Source organism: Zophobas morio, unplaced genomic scaffold, assembly GCF_036711695.1.
Source record: "Zophobas morio isolate AGI-343-1 ecotype UQ-CSIRO unplaced genomic scaffold, CSIRO_AGI_Zmor_V1 ptg000014l, whole genome shotgun sequence".
Classification (NCBI taxonomy): Eukaryota; Metazoa; Arthropoda; class Insecta; order Coleoptera; family Tenebrionidae; genus Zophobas; species Zophobas morio.
Genome location: NW_026972119.1, coordinates 21,501,230 through 21,512,364, shown reverse-complemented (window position 1 = coordinate 21,512,364; position 11,135 = coordinate 21,501,230). Strand labels below are relative to the sequence as shown.

Here is an 11,135-nt window from a genome sequence, read left to right as displayed (position 1 = left end):
TGAAATTTTGATATTAATAATTTTTTTGATGTTTACGTGGATCCTAGAAAAACATCAGGTAATAAATTGGGAAAATGGGTAACAATGAAAGTGTAAAAGTTACCCAACAAAACCAGTTATTTCAATACTGTTTTACATAAAGACAAGTGTTGCAAGTAATAAATCATGTTTATCGCTCCTAGAGCAATATTTAAGAAATTTTGCGAACACTACATTTAGTTTCTTAAACTACGAACACAATGTATGTGTTAATAACGTGCTCAGTGTTGTTGATATTATTGATAAAATACTTAGTACATCATCGAAACTTTTATATTTTATCATGGAAGTTGCCTGGACCTTTGGCACTACCTTTAATAGGTAACTCTTTAGCGTTTTTTTGTAATAATGAAGGTAATCTATTCTGATATTCCGTGTTAGTACAAATATACTTACCTTAACTATTTTAAGACATTTTCCAGAGGGCTGTTAACATCATTTCAAATTACCCTAGTCCAATGAGGTTTTGGCTTGGTCACAAATTAACTATAATTTTCAGCGAACCAGAACAAGCTTCGGTAAAAACGAAAATTTGTATCTACCATTGTTAATTTATCACGTTTTAGAAAATATTGTCGTCGTCGAACTTTTCCGACAAAGGCGAAGTCTACAGATTTATGAAAGATTTTGATGGAGATGGACTTATCAGTGGATCTGGTAACAAAATAAAATTAATTTTTTTTTTAAGTATTTAATATTTATCAAAAGGTCCAAAGTGGAAAAACGATCGTAAATTGATGGCCCCTCTTTTTGGTAAAAAAAGCGTCCAAGTCTATTTCTCTGTAATTGTTCATCACACAAATATTTTGCTAGAAAAGTTGGAACCCTGCACACAGAAAGGGACTTGCAATGTCGTCAAATATCTACACCGATGTACAGCGGATTTTGTGAATGGTAAGTCTCCAGATAACACGAAAACAAAAAAAAATGATGTCTTCCAGAAACAATAATAGGAGAAAAAACTGACGCCCAAAATGGACATTTTGACGACTTTCTTTTGGCCATTGATAGGTCACACTTAAAAATATAGAAAAAAATTACACTCATAATTGTTGCCATTTTTAGAGTGTATGATCTAGTTCACGCCAGAATGGTGAAAGTTTGGCTACAAATCGACTGGATTTTTAAAATGACCCATTTTTACCACCAACAAACCCAGGCCAAAAATACCATTCACGGATTTTTGAAAAATGTAAGCCGCTTGGTGAAACGACAAAAAGTCGCCTGAGAACTTGTTTGATCCACGGACCGGTGTGCACTCAGGCCAATGTCGACTGTAAGCAATTTCTGCGGAAAATGGTTATTGTTTAGATTTCAAACATAATGTGTCTTATATGTTTCACTCGATTTTGACATGCAACAATTTTCTTTGTTGCACTATGTATTAATTCGTGTTTGGTACTAACAAAACGTCCTATTATTTATTTTTTTATAGTTTTTTATTTTTCGTACATTTTCAATTTTTCGATTTGTCAATTTTCGACCCCTCGATTTCTCGTTCTTTTGATTTTTCGATTTCTCGATATGCCAATTTTTGAATTTTTTTTACTTTTCGGCTTTTCGATTTTTCTACGATTTTCTAAATTTTACAATTTTAAGAATTTTCGAATTTCGATGTCCCGATTTTTTTTAATTGATGTTTTTTTAATTTTATGTTGTTTGGAATTCTCAATTTTTCAATTTTAATTTGTGTTTTTTTTAAATTTTCGATTTTTCGATTTTTCAGTTCTTCAATATTTTTTAATTTTTCAAATTTTGACGTTTCTGAATTTTCAGTTTTCCGATTTTTCAATTAATCTATTGTTTTATTTTACCATTTCTCGACTTCCAAAAGTTTCGATTATTTAGTTCTTCAGTTCTTCCATTTTTCGATTTTTCAGGTTTTTGTTTTTTCAATTTTTCGATTTATTAAGTTTGTGATTTTTCTACTTTGCTTTTTGACTTTTCGATTTCTCGATCTCAGTTTTTGAATTTTTCGATGTTTCGATTTTTCGATTTGTCGGTTTTTCGATTTTTTTTACTTTTCGGCTTTTAGATTGTTCGATGGTCACGATTTTTTAAATTTTCCAATTTTTTAAATTTTCGAGTTTCGATGTCTCGATTTTTTTTTTTTAATTTTCAAATTTGTATTTCTTTAATTTTTTGATGTTTGGAATTCTCAATTTTTCAATTTTAATTTTTGTTTGTTTTAAATTTTAGATTTTTCGATTTTTTAATTCTTCAATATTTTTTAATTTTTAAAATTTTGACATTTCTGAATTTTCAGTTTTCTGATTTCTCAATTAATCTATTGTTTTATTTTCCCATTTCTCGGCTTCCAAAAGTTTCGATTATTTAGTTCTTCAGTTCTGCAATTTTTCGGTTTTTCAGGTTTTTGTTTTTTCTTTTTTTCGATTTTTTAAGTTTGTGGTTTTTCGACTTTGCATTTTGACTTTTCGATTTCTCAATTTTCTAATTTTCCAATTTTTGGATACTTCATTCGATTTTTCAATTCTCGACTTTTCGACTCCTCGATTTCTCGATCTTTTGATTTTTCGATTTCTCGATATCTCAGTTTTTGAATTTTTCGATGTTTCGATTTTTCGATTTGTCGGTTTTTCGATTTCTCGATATCTCAGTTTTTGAATTTTTCGATGTTTCGATTTTTCGATTTGTCGGTTTTTCGATTTTTTTTACTTTTCGACTTTCGATTGTTCGATGTTTATGATGTTTTAAATTTTCCAATTTTTTTAAATTTTCGAGTTTCGATGTCTCGATTTTTTTTTTAATTTTCAAATCTGTATTTTTTAAATTTTTTGATGTTTGGAGTTCTCAATTTTTCAATTTTAATTTTTGTTCGTTTTAAATTTTAGATTTTTCGTTTTTTCTATTTTTCAATATTTTTTAATTTTTCAAATTTTGACGTTTCTGAATTGTCAGTTTTCCGATTTCTTAATTAATATATTGTTTTATTTTACCATTTCTCGACTTCCAAAAGTTTCGATTATATAGTTTCTCAGTTCTTCAATTTTTCGGTTTTTCAGGTTTTTGTTTTTTCTTTTTTTCGATTTTTTAAGTTTGTGACTTTTCGACTTTGCTTTTTGACTTTTCGATTTCTCAATTTTTCAGTGTTCTAATTTTCCAATTTTTGAATATTTCATTCGATTTTTCAATTCTCGACTTTTCGACTCATCAATTTCTCGATCTTTTGATTTTTCGATTTCTCGATACATATCTCAGTTTTTGAATTTTTCTGTTTCGATTTTTCGATTTGTGGGTTTTCCAAATTTTTAAATTTTCGTATTTCGATGTCTCAATTTTTTTTTAATTTTCAAATTTGTATTTTTTTTATTTTTTGATGTATGGAATTCTCAATTTTTCAATTTTAATTTTTGTTTGTTTTAAATTTTAGATTTTTCGAATTTTCAATACTTCAATATTTTTTAATTTTTCAAATTTTGACGTTTCTAAATTATCAGTTTTCCGATTTCTCATGTAATTTATTGTTTTATTTTCCCATTTCTCGAGTTCCAAAAGATTATTTAGTTCTTCAGTTCCTCAATGTTTTGATTTTTGAGGTTTTTGTTTTTTCTTTTTTTCGATATTTTAAGTTTGTGATTTTTCGACTTTGCTTTTTGACTTTTCGATTTCTCAATTTTTCAGTTTTCTAATTTTCCAATTATTGGATATTTCATTCGATTTTTCAATTCTCGCCTTTTCGACTCTTCGATTTCTCGATCTTTTGATTTTTCGATGTTTCGATTTTCCGATTTGTCGTTTTTTCGATTTTTTTACTTTTTGGCTTTTCGATTGTTAGATGTTTACGATTTTTAAATTTTACAATTTTTTAAATTATCGATAAATCGAGAATTCAAAAAATTGAAAAATCATAAAAAAAGTAGGAAAATCGAAAATTTAAAAATTCGAAAAATTGAAAAATTGAAATAAAGAGCTGAAAACTCGAGAAATCGAAAAACTTGGAATGCTAATTGGAAAATTATAAGATCGAAAAGTTGAAAAATTGAGAAATCGAAGCATAAAACAGTCGAAAAATTGAGAATCCAAAAAGAATAAAATCGAAAAATTAAAGAATTCCAGGAGTCCAAATAGAAAAATCAAAATACTGAAAAATCCTAGAAATGAAAGAAATATCCAAAACAATGAGGCATCGATAAATTAAAAAAGCAAAATCAAAAAATCGAAAGCTTAGAAAATCGAAAAATTGAAAAATTAAAAACCTGAAAAATTGGAAAATTGAAGAATTGACAAAAATCGAAACTTTGGGAAGTCGGAAAATGGGAAAATAAAGAAAAAATACTTCAGTAAACGGAAAACTGAAAATTTGGAAACCTCAAAATGTGAAAAATTGAAAAATTGAAATATTTCAAAATCGTAAAATTGAAGAGGACAATTTGGCGCTAGTGAAGAATCTGAAATCGCATTCATCTGTTCTAATAAACACGAAAAGTCAATCCAAAATTTCAAAAAATTTTCCAAAAAAGTAGTTAAAATTTGTACAATCTACCGAAAATTGGTGGCAAATTGTAGACAATTTCCCAATTTTTCAATTTTGGAAAATTGGAAAATTGAGAAATCGAAAAACCAATAAAGCAAAGTCGAAAAATCTAAAAATCAAAGAATTGAATAACTGAAAAACCAAAACTTAGTGAAATCAAGAAATGGGAAAATCGAAAGTAGATTAATTGTGAAATTGGAATACTGAAAATTTACCAACGTCAATAATTGAAAAATTGAAAAATAGAAATAAGTACTAAAGAACTGAAAAATATAAAAATCAGGAAATCGAAAAAACTAGAATTTAAGACATTGAACAATTAAAATATCGCAAAATTGAAAAATCAATAAATCCAAACATCGAAATATCAAAAACTAAGAATTCGAAAATCTAAAATTTAAAAATCGGAAAAATGAAAAATCGACCAATCGAGAAATTGAAATTTAAAGAAAGAATTTAAAAAACTGAAAAATTGTAGAATCTGATAACTGGAAAATCGAAACATCGAAAGACTGGAAAATCGAAAAACTGAAAAGCCCAACACTTAAAAATCGAAAAACTGAGCAATCCAAAAACCGAAACATCGAAAAAGTCAAAAACTGAGACATTGAAAAATCAGAGGATCGAGAAATTGAAAAACTGAAAAATCGAAAAGTTTTAAAAAAGAAAAATTGGAAAATCCAAAATTTAAAATCTCGACAAATTGAAAAATTAAAATAAAGAAGAACTGAAAACTAGAGAAATCGAAAAACTTGGAATGTTGAAAATTCGAAAAGTAAAACTTCGAAAAGTACAAAACTTGAGAAATCGATGTACCTATAAAACTGTCGAAAAAATGAAAAATCTAAAGTTTAACGAAAAATTGAAAATTCAAATAGTCAAAATTCGAGAAATCAAAAAATCCAGGAGTCCAAAAATCGAAATAATAAAAAAACCCAAAACTGAAGGAAATATCCAAAACATTGAGAAATTAAAAAAATGGAAAATTGAGACATCGAAAAACTAAAAAAGCAAAATCGAAAATCGTAACTTAAAGAATCTAAAAATTAAAACCTGAAAATCGAAAAATTGAAAAAATCCAAACTTTGGGAAGTCGGAAAATGGAAAAATAAAAAAAAGATTGCTTTGGAAATCGAAAAACTAAAATTTAGAAATTTCAAAATTTGAAAAATTGAAAAATCGAAATATTTTATCATCAACGATTTAACATGCTTCCAATAACTATAATTCGTTGTAAAGTTCGACCAGATGGTCGAAACGGGTTAGTTCTTCGTAGTGGATGTGTATCAGATCAGCTCTAACGAAAGTCGGCTTATAGATAAATCGCTTAGAGACGAAATTGGCCTGAGTGCGCTCTGATCTGTTGATCAAACAAGTTCTCAAGCGACGAAAAGTATCATAATAATTTTTTAGGTTGTACGAATCAACGAAGAAAAACGCATCACAAAAACCCAACTTTCTGGAACCATTTTGGACAACATTTTAAACATTAAAAATCAACACCCAAATTTTGCGCTAGGTGACGATTTAATTCACCACTTATCCACCCTGTATTCCGCCGTAAAATTAACTAATATTAAATCAAACACCCACTGACATATAAAAATTGTAGAGCGAAGACACCATAACGACCATCTCCGCTTTCACTTTACTCCTATTAGGAATGTACCCAGATGTTCAAGAACGGGTCGTCGATGAAATTCGCTGCGTCGTTGGCGACAAACACGACCCAGAAATCGGCGATTTATCGAACCTTCCTTATTTAGATATGTGTATAAAGGACGTGCTGAGACTTTTTCCCATTGCGCCTTTCCTTATGAGAACGACGAGGGAAAATTTTCAAATAGGTCTTGACGTTAACTTAAAAAACCGGAATGTGTATCTAAATGTAACAATTTTAGACCAGTTTGTTATTCCGAAGGGTTGCTCTGTGGTTGTTTCCATCCACAATATCCACCGAAGTTCGAAACATTGGGAGAGATCGGATGACTTTTATCCGGAGCATTTTTTGCCGGAAGCTGTGAAGAAGAGGCACGTGCATGCGTATTTACCGTTTAGCGCAGGTCCTAGGGGATGTGTAGGAAAGTCGTACGCTTATATGGCGTTGAAGATAATGTTAATTTTGATTTTGAAGAAGTATGTAATTTATGCGGAGGGGAAAGTTGGGGATATTGAGTTGAAGACCGATATTACGGTGCGTCCAAAGGGGAGACAGTTTCCGATAAAAATTGACTTTAGAAAATAAAATTTGTGCTTTTATTTGTAATCCGGTTGTCTAGTTTATACGAAACGTGTTCAAAAGATTTATTTCTAATGACTACCATTCTTGAAATTATAAATTATACCAGTACACTCAATTAGGCTATAGAGTACTCAATTTTAGCACTTTTATCAGCTTGGTTATAAGTGTGAAGCAGAAAAACGCTATTGGAGCATTCAATTTAATAACAAAAAGTATTCTACAGATATTAATTGAGATAAATAGCGTTATTTATTTACAATAAACAATCTCAAGAACAAAGTAACAAAGTGACTATATTATCCTAACAAATTCCAAACTATTAGGTTTTATAAAAGTTCACACGTGTTTTTAGATTTATTTAGTCGAAACATAATGTTTGTTCTTCATCAACACCAGTTTTATCTTCATCTTTGGTATTTGGATTTTCTTTATCTAGATGCTCTTTAATCTGCTTATCATTTCTTTCTGAAACAAGAAGATATTCAAAGTGCCTTTATTGCGTATACTCACGTCAGCTCAACCTTTACTGAATTTTTCATAACCATTCAAACATACGTTGTGTTCAGGAAGTTGATGTCTTGAACAACCTGAAATATCTTGTGATCTGGAATCCGCATCTTGTACACTTTCGAGTTGTGAGAATGCCCAAAAAAATATATTTTTTTTTATTTGAAATCGAATTTCTCTCGTTTGGATTCTTCTTCAACCTGTGCGATGTGTTTTGATTTTAGAAATAGCATAAAACATAATAAAGGCTTCTAGGAATCTAATCCTGGGAATCTATTAGGTCCAGATTTTAAAAATAACAAAAAAAGTCGAAAAGGCTGGAAATCTCTGGGATCGTAAATACAGCAATCTAAACGGTTAGCTCTGTTTTGGTTTTAGAAGTAGCATGAAATAGAATAAATAATCTTGGGAATCTATTATAACATTCGGTTTTTAAAAATATCAATCTTGAGGATTAACTGTGTGCCAGATTTAGAAATAGCAGAATATACAAAAAAAAAATTGTTTTATTTTAAAAAGTAACAATTTCTGGGATTAAAAGAGTTTTGATTTTAGACATAGCATAAAACAGAATAGAGATTCGTGGAGAATTTATCGAAAAACAACAATCTTGCGGGGTAACTGTTATCAAAATTTAGAAGTAGCATATTGCAAAAAAAGAATGTGTTTTGGGCTAAAAAGTAGTAAACTTTGGGGCTAAATGTGTTACAACTTTTAAAACAAGAACAAAGAGAGTAAAAAATCTTGGTAATGTAATGTACCTGTTTTAAATAATAGCAATTTCGGGGGTTAAATGTGTCTCGATTTTAGAAATAGCAAAAAACCAGTGTTAAGAACAGTCAAGAATCCTGGAAATCTTTTGGATTTGCTTTTAAACGTAGCAATCTTGGGGTGTGTCTTCATTTTAGAAATAGCATAAAACAGAATGAGGAATAATGAGAATCTATTGTGTTCGGTTTTAAATAGCAATCTTGAGGCTAACAGTTTTTCAGACGTAGAAGTAGCATATTTCAGAAAAAGAATGCTAGGGATTTATTGTGTTTTGGTCTAAAAAGTAGTAAACTTTAGGGCAAAATGTGTTACGATTTTTAAAACAGCAACAAAGAGAGTAAGGAATCCTGGTAATGTAATGTACCTGTTTTAAATAACAGCAATTTCTGGGGTTAAATGTGTCTCGATTTTAGAAATAGCAAAAAATCAGTGTCAAGAAGAGTGAAGAATCCTGGAAATCTCTTGGCTTTGCTTTTTAAAAGTAGCAATCTCGAAAAATGTTTCCATTTTAGGAATAGCATAAAATATGTTGAATAAAGAATTTCAAGAATTTATTGTGTTCGATTTTCAAAATAGTAATCTTCAAGGATAACAGTGTTTCAGATCTAGAAGTAGCATAATATAGAAAAAAGGATTCTGGGAATCTAATGTGTTTTGTTCTAAACGTACTAAGTCAATTTTTGGGGCTAAATGTGCTTCGATTTTGGAAGGAACCTTAAACAAAATAAAGAATCCTGAGAATTTATTATTCTTGTTTTTAAAAGTAGCAATCTAAGGGGTAACTGTATTTTGGTATTAGAAGTATTATAAAATACAATAAAGAATATTGGGAATCTATTATTAAGTTCGGTTTTTTAAAAATAGCAGTTGAGAGAACAAAGATTCCTGAGAATCTGTTGTATTCGGTTTTTAGAAACAACAATTTTGAGGTCTAACTGTGTTTCAGATTTAGAAGTAGCATATTAAAAAAAATATAAAGTAATGAACTTTGGAGCTAAATGTCTTACAAATTTTGAAACAACATTAAGGGGCATTAAAGAATCCTGCTAATGTTATGTACCAGATTCAAATAATAGCATCAGTTTCGAGAGTTAAATGTGTCTATATTTTAGAAATAGCAAAAAAGAGTCAAGAATCCTGGAAATCTCTTGGGTTTCCTTTTTAAAAGTAGCAATCTCGGGAGATGTTTCCATTTTAGAAATAGCATAAAATAGAATGAAGAATTTTGGGAATATGTTGTGTTCTTTTTTTAAAATAGCAATCTTGAAGGCTAACAGTGTCTCTGATATAGAAGTAGCAAAATAAAAAAAAGGTTTCTAGAAATTTAATGACTTTCCTTTAAAAATTTCTACATTCTTATTATCTGCATTATTTTGTAACCTAATTAAAGTTCCTATGCTATAATCTACAAAACTAAGTTTCCTGTCATACATTACTTTTCTTTTCTTTTAGATTTAGACTCTAATAAATTTTCTCTTGGAACCTGTATTTTAATTCCAACGGATAGTTGTCAAAATTATAAAGGGTTTACTGTTCGTTGTTACATTTGTGTTTTTTTTTTTGTGAACTTCAGTTAAAGTGTTACAGAGAAATTCATGTTCGTGATCTGTGATTTCCTTAATAAACGCGTAACAATTTAAACAATTTCGGCATACAGGATGTTTTTCAAATCGAACACCTCTATTTTCATTCATTCATTTTCATAGAGAATATGTCATTTGCCAATAAAAGATCTGTCAAAATCACTCTTATCTTAGCAAGTACTAGCCCCGCCCACCCGCCCTCTTCTCTTTGTAATGATTAATTTTATTTCTGTTTAGTATAAGATGCACGTTTCGTTTAGAGCAGATGAAATTAATCACTGAAATGGAGGCGGGGTGGGTGGGCGGGGTTAATTATATGTTCTTTTGTAGAATGGGATTGGGAACTAATAGTGACTAGGCTGCAAAAAATTGAAAAACAATCCCAATCGTAACTTTATGGTTGTACTATTTACAGTAAGATTTATTTCTTATTTCAGAAGAAAAAAATGCCAGAATGAGTGGGTGGCAATTATTAAGTTCCACTTTTTCCTACGTTTTAAATTCAATTTTATTGTTTTATCTGGATGTTTCATTAAATCATTTAAAATGTATATATACATATATCAACATAGAGGGTATGAATTAGTATAGAGGTTTTTTTTCAACAGAACACCCCTATTTTCTAGAGAATATGTCATTTGCCAATAAAAGATCTGCCAAAGTCAATGTTATCTACCAAGTACTAATCTTGAGAATTTATTATCTTTGCTTTTAAAAGTAGCAATCTAAGGAGTTAACTGCGTTTTGGTATTAGAAGTAGTAATAAATAGAATAAAGAATCTTGGAAATCTATTATTATGTTCGGTTTTTAAAAATAGCAATCTTGAGGGAAATAAGATTCCTAGGAATCTGTTGTATTCGGTTTTTAAAAACAACAATCTTGGAGGCTAACTGTGTTTCAGATTTAGAAGTAGCATATTGCAGGAAAAAGAATGCTGGAAATTTAATGTGTTTTGATCTAAAAAGTAGTAAACGTTGGGGCTAAATGTGTTACGATTTTTGAAACAGTATAAAAGCCAACAAAGAATCCTGCTATTGTTATGTACCTGTTTCAAATAGTAGCAATTTCGGGGGTTAAATGTGTCTCTATTTTAGAAATAGCAAAAAAGGAGTCAAGAATCTTGGAAATCTCTTGTGTTGCTTTTTAAATTTAACAATTTTGAGAGATGTTTCCATTTTAGAAATAGCATGAAATAGAATGCAGAATTTTGAGAAACTATTGTGTTTGGTTTTAAAAATAGCAACCTTGAAGGCCAACAGTGTTTCAGATATAGAAGTAGCATAACATAGAAAATAGGTTTATGTTAATTCAATGCACTTATTTTTTAGAAAGAACCTAAAGCTGAATAAAGCATTCTGAGAATTGATTATCTTTGCTGTTAAAAGTAGCAATCTAAGGAGTTAACTGCGTTTTGGTATTAGAAGTAGTAATAAATAGAATAAAGAATCTTGGGAATCTATTATGTTCGGTTTTTAAAAATAGCAATCTTGAGGGAAT

The 11,135-nt window shown here is 29.4% G+C and overlaps 1 protein-coding gene across 1 annotated transcript; it reads left to right on the top strand.

The window, feature by feature from the left end:
• Positions 1-239: 239 nt before the first annotated feature.
• On the top strand, positions 240-6,779 carry LOC135128894 (cytochrome P450 4g15-like). The gene is made up of 9 exons (XM_064055973.1): positions 240-393; positions 451-557; positions 606-696; positions 748-933; positions 981-1,050; positions 1,105-1,231; positions 5,948-6,094; positions 6,147-6,381; positions 6,436-6,779. The coding sequence occupies exons 1-9, from the start codon at positions 240-242 to the stop codon at positions 6,777-6,779; spliced, it is 1,461 nt and encodes a 486-aa protein (XP_063912043.1).
• The last annotated feature ends 4,356 nt before the right edge of the window (positions 6,780-11,135 follow it).

What these genes read in the sequence shown, in the direction of transcription:
- LOC135128894 (XM_064055973.1), top strand. Translation starts at nt 240, where the DNA reads ATGTATGTGTTAATAACGTGCTCAGTGTTGTTGATATTATTGATAAAA. An exon ending in GCGAACCAGAACAAGCTTCG is followed by an intron (nt 558 to 605) that starts GTAAAAACGAAA and finishes ATCACGTTTTAG; the next exon opens with AAAATATTGTCGTCGTCGAA. An exon ending in TACAGCGGATTTTGTGAATG is followed by an intron (nt 934 to 980) that starts GTAAGTCTCCAG and finishes GATGTCTTCCAG; the next exon opens with AAACAATAATAGGAGAAAAA.